General features: G+C 38.4%; 1 protein-coding gene across 1 annotated transcript in view; it reads right to left on the bottom strand.

The window, feature by feature from the left end:
* Nucleotides 1-15,189, bottom strand: part of LOC126248875 (coiled-coil domain-containing protein 77-like) — a 205,508-nt gene that overhangs the window by 139,895 nt on the left and 50,424 nt on the right. The window contains exon 2 of the mRNA XM_049950322.1: nt 11,174-11,247. Coding sequence (XP_049806279.1) covers nt 11,174-11,242 — 69 coding nt within the window. The 5' untranslated portion in view covers nt 11,243-11,247. The remainder of the gene's footprint in view (nt 1-11,173; nt 11,248-15,189) is intronic.

Raw genomic sequence — 15,189 nt, 5'->3', positions numbered from 1 at the left:
ATATCAACGAAGTTAATAAAAGAGTGTTCATGTGAGCTTAGTCATATCTTAAGTTATTTGTGTAATCAATCACTTGTCACAGGAACATTCCCGGACTGGCTTAAATATGCTGAAGTTATACCTCTCCACAAGAAAGGGGATAAAGAAATCCCATCAAATTACCGACCAATCTCACTTTTGCCAGCTTATTCAAAGATGTTTGAAAACGTTATGTTCAAGCGTCTACTTCAGCTCCTTACTGAAAATAACATACTGTCAAAGTCACAGTTTGGGTTCCTTAAGGGTTCTGATATTGAGAAAGCTATTTACACTTACAGCAAAAATGTCCTTAACTCATTGGACAACAAATTAGAGGCAACTGGTATATTCTGTGACCTGCCAAAGGCGTTTGACTGTGTGAATCACAGCATTCTTTTAAGTAAATTAAAATATTGTGGTGTCACTGGTAGTGCTGCAAAGTGGTTTCAGTCATATATTACTAATATAAAACAAAGGGTGTCATTACGTAACACTTCAGCAGCAGGCAATCAGACATCATCCGACTGGGAGGAAATTAAATGTGGTGTTCCCCAAGGTTCCATACTAGGTCCACCACTGTTTCTTGTGTATATTAATGACCTGTCGTCTGTTACATTACCAGATGCCAAGTTTGTCTTATTTGCAGATGATACAAACATTGCAATAAATAGGAAATCAAATATAAATTTAGAAAGGGCAGCTAATCAAATTTTTACTGACATTAATAAGTGGTTCATAGCCAATTCATTGTCATTAAACTTTGAAAAGACCCACTACATGCAGTTCAGAACTTCCAAGAGATTTCCTTCTGGTTTGTGTATAAAATATGATGACATGGAAAAGGGAGAAGTTGAGAGTGTAAAATTCTTGGGATTACAACTTGATAATAAATTCAGTTGGGAGCAACATACTAATGAACTACTAAAGCATCTAAACAAGTCTGTGTTTGCAATGCGAATGATGTCAGACTTAGGAGAAATAAATATAAAAAAACTGGCATATTTGCTTATTTTCACTCCATTATGCCATATGGTATCATATTTTGGGGTAACTCCACAAACAGAGAAAAAAGTTTTAGAGTACAGAAGCGTATAATAAGAGTAATGAGTAGTGTAAATCCAAGAACATCATGTCGAAACCTATTCAAAGAATTGGGCATATTAACTACAGCTTCTCAGTATATTTATTCCTTAATGAAGTTTGTTGTAAATAATACATCTCTTTTTACAACTAACTGCTTAGTACACAGTATCAATACTACGAATAAGAACAATATACATAAGGATTTAAAATTACTTACTATTGCCCAGAAAGGAGTCCAGTATTCAGCAACGCATATTTTCAATAAGTTACCAGCAACCATTAAGAGTTTAGTTTCAGACAAGGCACAATTTAAACATAATTAAAAGAATTTTTGGTGGTCAACTCCTTCTATTCCATCCATGAGTTTCTCAACAAGTGCAGCAGACCATTTTAATGAAAATTTATTATACTTTAATTTTTGACAATACTTGGTTGTAACAGCCAAGTAACTACCTACTGTGTGAATGATGGATGTATGGAAAGCAGATGTAAGTCTTAAGTCTGTAAACAGTGGAAGTTTAATTTTAAATCTTGTACATAATCTTGACTGTTCATAACTGAGGATCACTGAAATGAATAATTTACTTTATTTTTTGAGAATACTTGGTTGTAATAGCCAAGAAACTAGCAAATGTCTGAATGATGGATTCAATGAAAGCAGATGTAAGTACTAAACCTGTAAATATTAGAAGTTTTTAATTCATGTACATAATTTTACTGTTTATTGACTGAGGATCACTAAAATTAATGAAACTCAAATTTTTCTAATTACATTTTTGTAATTTGTTTATCTTACATGTTCCACACCCAGGAGGACTACCTCTTTTATGGGTCTATAGAATGAATAATTAATCTAATCTAATCTAATCCATCAACAGATGTCATTTATGGCATTGCAGAGCCCATCTGCAACATCTAATGTCCACAGTGGCACCAGGCATCCACCAAGGTACTGTCTTCCAATGGGGGGATCCCAATGAAGAGGGGATTGCAGAGTCAGCTACTGACAGAATGGCTGCAGTTGTGCTCTGGACAACCACACCAGTCCTTCCATGTGGCAAGGTCCGGAGGGCAATGGAAGTAGTGAATGCATCCTGATCAGCTATGGAAAAAGACCATCCAGGTGGATGCCCAGGTGAGTGATACTGAGACAGGGTCAAAACAATTGGAAAATGATCACTGTCATGCAGGTCATCATGGGCAGGTCAAGGGTCGAATGTGACTCATATGTCACACTGAAATGTGTGGAAAACCAGTATTCAAGAGACAAAGATCAAGCTCTGCGAGCAAGTTTGTGACAGCTTTACTGCAGCCAGTGGCTGTAGTTCCATCCCACAAAGGGTTGAAGTTATCCAGTATTTAGAAATGTGGGGGGAGTTAAGGAAATAATGCAGACGTGTTCTGGGACACTTCATGGCCGAGAGGGCCATACACATTACAGATGGTAAATTCCAGAGATGTCTTCACATGAACAGCCACAGCCTCCAAAGTCATATGTGGTTGCTGTAGGCAGAGTTCAGAAGATATGTGCAAACACCACATGCATGTTGTCATGTTGTTGTAGTGGCCTTCAGTCCCAAGACTGGTTTAATGCAGCTTTCCATGCTACTATATGAGTGTGCACACCTTTTCAACTCCGAATAACTACTGCATCTTACATCCTACTGAATCTACTTACTGTACTTATCTCTTGGTCTCCCTCAACGATTTTTACCCCCCCACATCTCCCTCCAATACTAAATTTGTGGTCACGTGATATCTCAGAATGAGTCCTATCAACCAACTCCTTCTTCTAGTCAGACTGTGCCACAAATTTCTTTTCTCCCCTATTCTATTCAGTACCTCCACATTAGTTACATGATCTACGCACCTAGCCTTTTTCTCTTCTTGTCTGAATTGTTTATCATCCATGTTTTACTTCTATACATGGCTACACTCTGTATAAATACTTTCTGAAAAGACTTCCTAACACTTAAATCTATATTCAGTGTTAAACTTTTTTTTCCGCACTACCACTCTACATTTTATATCCTCTCTACTTTGGGCATTATCAGTTATTTTGCTGCCCAAATAACAAAACTCATCATCTGGTTTTAGTGTCTCATTTCCTAATTAAATTCCCTCAGCATCACCTGATTTAATTTGAATACATTTGATTGTCTTTGTTTTGCTTCTGTTGATATTCAGCTTGCATCCTCCTTTCAAGAAACTTTCCCTTCTGTTCACCTGCTTTTTCAAGTCCTTTGCTGTCTTTGACAGAATTACATCATTAGCAAACCTCAAAAATTTTATTTCTCCCCCTGAACTTCATTTCCTACTCCAATTTGTTGTTTTGTTTGCTATATTGCTTGCCCAATGTACAAACTGAATTACATCAACAATAGGCTACAACTCCCTTCTCAACCACTGGTTCCCTTTCATGCCCCTTGACTTACAGCTGCCATCTTGTTTCTGTACAACTTGTACACACCCTTTTACTCCCTATATTTTATCCCTGCTACCTTCAGAATTTCAAAGAGAGTATTCCAGTCAACAATGTCAGAAGCTTTCTCTCTGTCTACAAATGCTATAAATGTAGGTTTTCCTTTCCTTAACCTATCTTCTAAGACAAGACATAGGTTCAGTATTGCCTCGCGTGTTCATACATTTCTCTGGAATCCAAACTGATCTTCCCCAAGGTTGGCTCTACCATCTTTTCCATTCTGCTGTAAAAATTTGTGTTAGTATTTTGCAACTTTGACTTATTAAACTGATAGTTTGGTAATATTCACACATGTCAGCACCTGCTTACTTTGGAATTCTTTTTGAAGTCTGAGGGTATTTTGACTGTCCGATAAATCTTGCACATGATAAGGAATAGTTTTGTCTACTCCAGGGCCCATGCTTCAGCTTAGATCTTACAGTAAGCTGTCAAATTCTTCACAGAGTATCCTATGTTCCATCTCATCTTCATCTAGTACCTCATCCATTTCTATAATATTGCCTGCAAGTTCTTTCCCTCGTGTAGCCCATTTTATATACGTTACACCTTTCTGCTTCCCTTCTTTGCTTAGTACTGGTATTCCATCAGAGTTCTTGATATTCATATAAGTGCCTGCTTTTCTTTTTTCAAATGCCTTTTTTTAATTTTCCTATAGGTGACATCTATATTTCCCCTAGTTATACATGCTTCTATAGACTTACATTTGACCTCTAGTCATTACTGTTTGGCAGTTTTGTACTTCCTGTCAATTTCATTTCTTAGATGTTTGTATTCCCTTCGCCCATTTCATTTGCTACATTTTTATATTTTCTCCTTTCATCAGTTAAATTCAATATCACCCTTGTTATCCAAGGCCTTGTCTTTCTACCTATTTGATCCTCTGCTCCCTTCACTATTTCGTCTGTCAAAGGTACCCATTTGTCTTCTACTGTATTCTGTTGTCCCATTTCAGTCAATTGTTGCCTAATACTCTCTATGAAACTCTCAACAACCTCTGGTTCTTTCAACCTATACAAGTCCCATCTCCTTAATTTCCTACCCTTTTTCAGTTTCTTCAGTTTTAATCTACAGTTCATAACCAATAAATTGTAGCCAGAGTCCACATCTGTCCTGGAAATGTCTACCAGTTTAAAATCTGGTTCCAAAATCTCTGCCTTGCCGTTATATAATCAATCTGAAACCTTCTGGTGTCTCTAGGTCTCTTGCACACATAAAACCTTCTTCCATGATTCTTAAACCAAGTCTCAGCGACAATTATGTTATGGTCAGTGGACAATTCCATCAGGTGGCTTGCTCTTTCATTCCTTCCTCCCAGTCCATGTTCATCTACAATTTTTCCTTCCCTACCTTTTCCTATTATCAAGTTACAGTCCTCATCTCAATAAAATTTTTGTCTCCCTTAACAATATGGATGATTTCTTTTATCTCATCATCATACATTTCTTCAATCTGTTCATCATCTGCACAGCTGATTGGCTTATAAACTTGTACTACTGTGGTGATTGTTGGCTTTGTGTCTATCTTGGCTATGATAATGTATTCACTATGCTGTTCATAATAGCTTAGGTGCATTCCTATTTTCTTATTCATTATTCATTACCCTTATCTGATTTTGTATTTATAATCCTGTATGAACTTGATCATTAGTCTTGTTCTTCCTACCACTGAACTTCACTAACTCCCACTAAAGCTAACTTCAGCCTGTCTATTTCTCTCTATCAATTTTCTAACGTACCTGGGCGATTAAGGACTCTGCACACTCTGACCTGTAGAACACCAGTTTTGTTTCACCTGATGACAACACTCTCCTGACTAGTCCCCATCTCAAGATCCAAATGGGGGACTGTTTTACCTCCAGAATATTTTACCCAAGAGGACATCATCATTATTTAACCACACAGTACTGCTGCATGCCCTCGGAAAAAAATAGGGCTGTAGTTTCCACTTGCTTTCAGCCACTCACAGTACCAGCACAGCAAGGCCACTTTGGTTGACTTTACAAGGTCAGATCAGTCCATCATCTTGCAACTAATAAAAAGGCTGTTGCCCCTCTTCAGGAACCACATGTTTGTCCAGCATCTCAACAGATACCCCTCCATTGTGGTTGCACCGGTGGTACAGCTATCTGTATCACTGAGTAGGGAGCAGCACAAGTTGCAGTCGGAATTGCAACGAAGTTTTGGTTTGCATGTAATAGTATTACTTGTAAATACACAAGTATATGTAATAATACGAGTTAGGTATGGGAAACTATTGATGTGTATATGTCTGGTAATAGTGACTCCTAGTGATTCCTAAAAACGCATTGTTACTATATAGGGCCTCTTTCGAATGCACTAGAAAGGAATGGAATTGACAATAAAAGTTACACACACATAAATTGCAAGATGACATCATCATTGGAAACTTGCCCTGATATAATATGTTGTAAGGTAAATATGGGCTTGTCGCTTTCACAGTAGGTATTTGTTCACACCCCATAAAAGTCTGGAAGTGCAAATTCTGGTAGCGAATGTTCTCAAAACAACAGAGCCACATATATAAGGGAAGCATAGTCGCTGCCAGGTAGTTTGTTTGAAAGCTACAATTGCAGCGATAACTTGGAAGTAATAAAAAGTGAATAACTGTGATTATTGGCTATTACCAAGAACTTCAGTCAATGTTGTGCGTAGTGATATTAGAAATATGTGGAGTGAATTCATCATTTAAGGAAGAGAATCACAATTGTAACTTTTTTATATCATAACATGGCATTGCCTTGTATATATGTATAATCAGCTAAAATAAAACTTTCTTATACTTTGCATGTGACTTGATTATTTTTTATTACAGTACAAGTAAAGGTAGCTCAAGATATCTTTAATGCCCTCTCCTTGAGGTTTTTCTGTACCCACCACTGATCCAGCTACAGTCCAGGAGTATTAAACAAAGCCTGCGAAGATTGGAGAACAGAAATGATTGTGTAGAATACACATCAGCAACAAAAATGAATGCCTCGACGATGGTGTGAACTGGTAGTTGTTAAGGATGCTGGGCTCTTTCATCCACTTCAGCACCTTCTTGAACTGTCAGAAGAATAGCACATCAATTGGTGGAATGTAAGGGATGGTCTTGACTGTACAAACCATGTTTTGAAGTCAGATAGCATCAATATGAGTCCTGTCACGATACATCCCAAGCAAATCAACCAGAGACTCCTTCACTGCATATGGGATGTAGACATCTTGAAAGAATTGCATCAGGATTTGTTTTGTGATCACCTAGACTTCAAGGCAACTTGAATCAGATTTTGCAGTTTCAGTATATGTTTCACTACTTGCACTCCAAAATGACCGCTAGGTTCCTGGTAAATTACCTGCATCTTTGGAAACACGTATCCACTTGCTGATGTAACGGGTTGGATTGTGTAAGAATATGTTGCTGCATTCTCATTCGGCACTGAACTTTTTACTGACTTCCTTGAAATGCAGAGTTCGTGATGAGTGAAATTCATTTCATACACCACCTAGATCAGTAACATAAATCTGTATACACTCCATTGTGTTCATTAAGGACATTACATCTTTGCAAAACTTGTCACACCTTTCAATCACATCACCATCTGTATTCCAGACTTTAGCGGTTACACATTTTGCTATCACCCATGAGGAAAGATGATGTCTCCATTCAAACCTTTCAACCCATTCATGGGCAGAGCAAGTGAATCAAGTCAGTTCTATTTCTCAGGCCTTTTCCAAACTCCCAAGCATGAATATCTCTATTGTGAACATTAGAGGCTAGAACAATTCTTGCAACCTTAATTTTTCAGCTACATAATCGTCAAACACGTGAAGTTTTGAGTGAAGTTTTGAGCGTTGGCCTTCCTCCCCTTTCTCTAACACATGATGTAAATATCATAGATGATGTATGTCTTGCAGCATACAATATTGTTTCTGTACTGTATTCAAGCCTTTTGGTTTTCCCCAGATTCCTGGAATGCAATTGTCTCCTTTGCCTTTTCAAAAGATGTATCACCCTACTTCTTTCTGTTTGGTACACTTGGCATATAAACAGACGACTGGCTACTATCACTTCGTAATAAGTCTTCGTCACTATCAGGTTCTGAATCATTTATACGTTATTCAAAGCAGACAACTCTTCTTCTGTGTATTCATATTCTTCAATATAGTTTATTGTATTTTCACAATGTGTATTATTACCACTGGTTGCCACTGTTTCATCTATCACACTGATTATGAATGCAGCTACATTTCTCTCTTTTACTGATTTATGTAGCTCTTCTTTTGTGTTTTTAATGGCTAACAGTCATGCTTATTATATTTGCAAGATTCATTATCAAATGATTACATTGACAGTGAGAACTACACAACACACAATGAAATTGGTAACACCACAAATGGATGGATTAACTGGCAAAGTTGCAACACATGCAGGGATCACTATTATACTGGTTTCCTCGATCTTGTGTGTCTGTCAGGTTCCACTAGATGTCACATCAGACACTTCGCCAAGTGACGTTCGGCATGGCGCAGCATGTATTGACCACAGCATACACTGCAAATAACTACAGGAACATTGTTTACGATAACTGCAGTAACTGAATTCACAATATCATGTAAGGTATGGTTCATTGTGAGTGGAATGGCATATTTGTAGCTTACAGTGTAAATGACAGTGGCATTTGTTTTATACATTTTTGTTATCAGTACCTCAAACATATTCACACAAATCACATCTCAACCGCAATTGCGAACGCAACTTGTGCTAACTCCCTTGTGAGGTATGTAAGCCATCCCACCAATAGCTAGATCCATGGTTCATGGAGGGTGGCGCTCTTTCATAGTCAATGTGATTCTCAAAATAGCCTCAATAGCTGTGAAGGGTAGGGGGGAAACAAGTTTTCTGGAGGGCGATGCAAAAAACAGGGAAAGCACACAACAGATGTCATAACTCAGCCAAGTGTCAGAAAAAAGAGCTACAGTTCCACTGGAGGATCATGCTATCAGTACTGTTTGGGGGCACAAAGAGACAAGGGAGACAGGTCATGCCTGAGTGCCACTGGTTGTGAAGATACACCATCAATAAACATCTGTTACGAATCATCAGGTTGTGTGGGAGGGGGGAGGGATCTGGGACCATATGGGCCTCCAGGAACAGTGCCTCGGATACAGAGGCGGAACCAGCAGGGTCTGGCAGCACAGAAACCATCAGAATTTCCCTCTTTAGGAGGACTACTACTTGTCCATAGATGATTTAGACTTCTGCGACGGTTTGTCTGCCCCAGGTTCTGGGACCGACGAGGAACATGAAGTCCTACAACCTGTAACCTGTGGCTCAGCAGACAGGGAGTTGACACTCCTAAAGGTGTGTGGGATGAGCAGTACAAGAAGGGCCCCCAATCGCCAGGGGAGCGGATGTTGTTGGGCAGCCCCAAGAGCCAGACGTAGAAGACACAGAGATCAATATCACAGTCATTAAAGAGGATAATGTCATTGTAACAGTAGCATGTGTCACTTTCATATATCTAGGATGAAGACTATTGTGTTTCTTCTTGGCCTTTTGATAAGTGAAATGGTCAAAGGATTTTTTTAAGTGTTTGAAAATGGTGCAGTCTGGTGAAGTGGGAGGATTGTGCTCCCCACAAATGACACAGATGGAGGGAGGGGCACAAGGAGCGTTTGTGTGCAACTGACAATCACAATTCCTACAGACGGGCTTGGCATTGCAACACTAAGACTTTTGTAAACCCTTGTCACCAGTTTTGTAATGGCCACATCAACACTGCTGTGGAGGCCGAGTTGGTGAGTTCGTGAAATGGCTTCTAGTGCAGTACACTGCTAAGACAACTTCTTCTGTTCATTGTCATCCGGTCATTGGCGGATTGTACTCGTCCAGCAACTGGCCGAAGCGAAGTTAATATCTTCATCCTCAGCATCGCCCGTAGTGCTGGTGGAACTCACACAAGTGGCAAGTCTATGGTACTGGCACCAGCTCACATCTTTGTGCCTGTGGTGCTTTTGCCCTGGCTGTGTCTTGTTCAGATGACACAGCAAAGACATGTCTCCAAATCACATGGATTTGTAGCACCACATGGGGAGGAGGAATATATGGCTTGACATCACAGTGATACACCACACCTTGACCTTCTCAGGCAATGAGCCACCTTCAAAGGCCAACATGAATGCTCCAGTATCCACTTTGTTGTCTTTCGGTCTCCACTGGACATGATGGACAAAATGCACACTTCGTTGCTCCAAATTAGCATGCAAATCGTCATCAGTCTGTAAATGAAAATCTCTGTGAAAAATTGTACCCTGTACCATATTCAGACTTTTAAGTGGGGTTATAGTGACATGAATATCACCCACCTTGTTGCAGGCAAATAGTGCCAGCGACTGAGCAGGGTAGGCCATTTTAAGCTGAAAAGAGCTGCTTTTCATTTTTTAAACTGCTGCCACTTCCTCAAATTTGTCCTTGAGGTGTTCAACAATGAACAACGGCTTTGTAGTCAAAAGGGAATCCCCGCCTGTCATAGAACAACCCAATTAATGGAGGGAGTATTTCTCACGTTGTCTCCGAGTCCTATGTTCCTCCCATGGCATAGCCAGGGAAGGGAACATTATGAGGTCCTGCCTCTCCACGTTGTAATATGTCTTAGCTTTAGGAGAGATTGCTGGAGCCACGCAGCCACCAGCGGAAGAAAGTCTGAACTGAAAAGATTAAATGAAAACCAAAATTGAAAATTCAAGAGCAACCTAGAGAAATACAGAGAAAGATAAGTGAGTTACAAGCTATGGGGAAGAGCACACTAGTGCCCATCATAATCAGGTGTAAATCTTAAACTAACTTCACCATGTCCTAGAAATTAAAATTTTGTGTGGAGACAAAGAAAAAAATGGGAAACATATGTGCAGTTGATTAAGTCTCACAAGGAGTGAGAAAAGTGGTCAAATAGCTAATGTAATACTGAATGGACACAGATGAAAGGTCCAGGAATTAGGAATAGAACCAAAGCAGATGACACCTAACACTGACACCTAGCACTTCCATATCACTTTCTTTAACAGCAAAGCCCAACCAAGTGAGGGTGTAATGCACCCAGTGCATCTTTGTTCCTCATTCTTTTGCATTATTTCTCTGAAAAACAGTGCAACATCTTATTTGCCTTGGTAATTAATTGTTCCATCTATTTCATTGTGGACCACAATACACCAGTGCTGCTCTCATAGTCTGGCACATAATTCTCTAGGCCACAATATATCAGGATTCAATATGCAGGCTTGCTACAATGCAGACTAACCACGGGGCAAGGAACTATTCTCTCTCATCTATTCCTTGAACGGAAATCCTTGGCTTGTACAGCTTCACACACCATTTCAATTCCACTTGTTTCTGTCAGGAAGTTATAATTATATCTGTTGTATAGTAGACACATTTAAAGAACATATCTATGTCTAATAGCATTGCAGTACGTATCTCTTATTTATTGGACACATTCCCCATATTGAACGTCTGTATTCAGCAGTATGTATTATACAAAAAAATCAGAATTTCGTTATTTAAATAGCGAGATTATGCCTTAAGTCTTACCTTTTCAGCACAGTGTGACAACATTCTGGGTACCACTGAGTACCCATTACTTTTCACTTTGCTCCCCATTTCTTCTGAAAAAAAATTGTAATGAAATACTCAACATATTGAGAACACTGAAGCAAAGAATATGCATTGTAAATGGATAAACAAAATAATGCCTTACATAACATTTTAAATTATTCTAAGTGTCCAAAGATTTAGCAACAATAAAAAGCAAGCTGTCTTTCTAAGTCCCCTCTCTCAACAAATTAAAGATTTGCTACAAATTGGCCCAGATGGAGTAATTCGAAATTTTGTAGCAGTAAGATGAGATAATTGAGTAGTATTCAAAGAAATGAAAGTGCAAAGAATCTAGGAAGTGAAATTACATCTAGAGGACCATTTCTATTATTACAGAAACAAAAATTGTAAACAATAAAAGTAAACAGAAAATAAACCTTCATGTAATCCTGAATTACATGACCACGAAATGCAAAATAAAATGACTATGTGAAGAGAGTGGAATTGCTGTTATAAAAAATATTAATTATCACACATATCATTAATGGTGGTACACATATTCGTCATTCATTGTTACAGAAGTTTCATATGTATACAACACACTAGAAAAAATATGAAAATACATGTCTCTGTTAAATCATAAAAAATGTTACACATACAGCAAGTTATAACCACAATATTACTGCCAAAAGGTGTTAATAGTTTGTTACTACAGACGTGAAGCCCATATGTAAAATAAAAGAGCAGCCCTAACATTGGTTTTGTCACCATTCCGTCATACAATTAGAATATGTTAAGATAACTACTTAAGTGGAAACACACATGGCAGGGGCAGCGTCTTTAAATCAAATAGGATGCATATAAACAAAGTTAGTAGCTCAACAGTATTACCAAACATACAAAAAACTACACAAAAAATTGCAAATGTGGTCAAAGACATTAGAAAAACATAGTTAGTTGAGGAAGGGTGAAGCAGAGCTTCTGGCCAGTGACATTATTAGGAGGAAGGATACGCTGGAGTGACATACTTAATGTGAAGCTGTTCATGAAATGTGAATTATACTATTAATCAATAATAGCACATTTATTTGCAATATCACTGTCCCATTTACCAGAACAGATGCGCAGAATAATTTTGAAGGCCAACAAAGAACTTTATACTTTTCATACCAAGACCACTGCACATCAACTTAATAGATAATGCGACAGTGGATGTTACTGTTTCATTACCATCTAGAACTACCAATATTGAGAATACTTGGGCCAATCAACAAAATCCACAGAGGAAAAGAAATTCTTAGCCTATGTCATTGTGGCATTTAGCATAATCCATTATATTGTCAAGCAACCCTACAAAACATAGGTGGATTGGTTAGCAATGATTAACAAATGAAGGTGCAGTCCAGTCACGGCATATATAATTTCCTGAAAAAAGCCATGTAGTCTGTCTTCTGAAGTAAAATTGTCCTCAATCTGAAAGTTAGTTTAAACATCACAGAACTTTACATAGTACATTCTGTTAGGGGTGACATGCCATTGCTTTCCTCTGAGCTTTGAACTGACTCACCCAGCCACTTATAAGGGGACCTACAGTTTAATGTGGACTCCAGATCATGGTGAAACTTGGAATTTTTCACACTGTCAAATCGTTGCCAGAGTTGAAAGATTCTATTAGTCATATAAAAATCATACAACCAACTGGGATCAAAACATGGTCCTTTGGATTTGTGGCCTGGTACTTGAATACTGAGCCATGCACATTTAAATGTTGCTTTATGGCTGTCCATTGATTATGGAAGCAACATATTACATCTCCTCTGCACTGTTTTCACAATGCCAGAAAATATGGAATCTTCTGTTAATGGTTGACAACCTTACTGTCCTGCAACTGTGGACATTCAGAATCAGCAAATACACATTTTTGGCCCAATATATAAATGTCCTTTCATACACCATACCTCTCGATTTCAGAACGGCAATAGCAGCTCTTATTAACAATTGAGGTTTTCTCTTAAAGATGCATGGGCTTTACCTGACATCAGTGCCATAGTTTCTCCATTGAAATTGCTAACACACCTTTCATTGGAGTATGGGACAATTTGTTTTTTTTGTGTCCATTAGCTTTCCACCCATATGCAGTGATCAAAGTTTAGAGAGAAGAATTGGTCCAGAGGGCTGGATGTTTCCATCAGGCACACTTCAATGACCACATTGTCTGTTAACTGATCTTCAGCTGAGACCTCAATTGCGACCATATCTTGCCTGCAGATATGACTTTTACTTGTGGCATTCTTCTGTTCCCAGTTTTCACTGACTGTGTAGGTCGTCGTTGTCATCATAAGGTTGCGGGCATTTGACACTAGGGCTGTCCTTATTAAAATACATATAGGTGAATATGATTAGAAAGAATAATCATTTTAAATTACTCCCAAAAATCTGTAAAACAGTCACAGAGACAGAGTCTCTCTCTCTCTCTCTCTCTCTCTCTCTCTCTCTCTCTCTCTCTCTCTCTCTCTGATCAAAAGTATCTGGACACCTATTAGTGGACATTAATATGCCGTACGTCCACCCTTTACCTTTATGGCAGCTTGAACTCTGCTGGGAACACTGTCAATGAGGTGTATGAATATCTGTGGAGGAATGACAGCCCATTCTCGCTCAAGAGTCAAAACAAAAGAAGATAGTGATGTTGGATGCTGTGGCCTGGAATGAAGTCTTTGTTCTAGCTCATTCCAAAGGTGTTCCGTTAGGTTTAGGTCATGACCCTTGGCAGATAAGTCCATTTCAGGACTGTTATTGTCAACGAACTATTGCCTCACACATGCTGCTTTATGACGAGGTGCATTGTTATGCTGATACATTGCAATCTATCCCTCCCTTTCTTGTTGTTGCTACTGTCCTTGATGGTGAAGTCTTTTCAGAAGATTTGAGAAGAGTAAGATTTACAATAAACTTTTTACTTATCTTTTCTCGCACAGTTGGCTCCAGGTCTTCATGTCTAGCGGTCTGATTCGTGGAGCTGAAATTCTCGTATTTTAGGTTGCCATGGTTCAATTGATCTAGATGATTTTGAAGATTGTATTTGCTGAATTTTTGCTTTCATGATAATTTATTGTCTCACATTTTACTATATCACACTGTATTTCAATTTTCATGTTAACAAAGTCGAAATTACATAGTTCATCCAAAACACAAAAATATGTCTAATTACATGAAAGGCATGCTTACTACTGCTTCAGTCTGCAGTAATAACAATATTCCAAAGGGCTTACATTTTTTCTTTACAAATGAATTTCTATTAGTTTAGACTATTATTTTACAAATGAATCCAGATTCATTTGTAAAATGTACATTTAACTGTATATTCAGAGCAAGTACATGTTGATTGTAACAATGAAAATAAAGTAACGCCTTTTCATATATTTTAGATTGAAATGCAACATACTGTGTATAAAATTATATAAAACTTTTCAGAAAAGCGGCTATAATATTGACCTTTCCAAAATTCGAAAAAAAAAAATTCGTATAAACTACTACGTCTGCAGCTCGTGGTCTTGAAGTAGCGTTCTCAATTCCCGAGCACGGGGTCCCCGAGTTCAATTCCTGGCGGGGTCAGAGATTTTCACCTGCCCAGAGACGACGGTGTTGTGTCATCATCATCATCATCATCCATCATTCATCATTCATCATTCATCCCCATTATAGTCGGAGGAAGGCAACGACCAAAAACACCTCCATTAGGACATGGCCTGGTACAGCAGTGCGGGTCTCCTGCATCGTTCCCCTATGCTCTGTCAAGAAGCCTGGGACTTCATTTCCATTTCCATCAACTACTAATGCTGGAGGAGAATGTCCCTTTACAACATGCAATCACTGTCTCTGAACTATTCCTCTACAGTACACAGTACATAATGCTGTAAAATGTGTTCATATCCTTCCCGCACTTAGTATTTTCTTAAGCACAATACGAGGAATATATTTTAAACTACGTAAAACACACCCATATTGTAACA

This window comes from Schistocerca nitens, chromosome 3 (assembly GCF_023898315.1).
Source record: "Schistocerca nitens isolate TAMUIC-IGC-003100 chromosome 3, iqSchNite1.1, whole genome shotgun sequence".
NCBI lineage: Eukaryota > Metazoa > Arthropoda > Insecta > Orthoptera > Acrididae > Schistocerca > Schistocerca nitens.
Note: the sequence above shows the minus strand (reverse complement) of the source record. Positions and strands in the feature narration are given on the sequence as shown.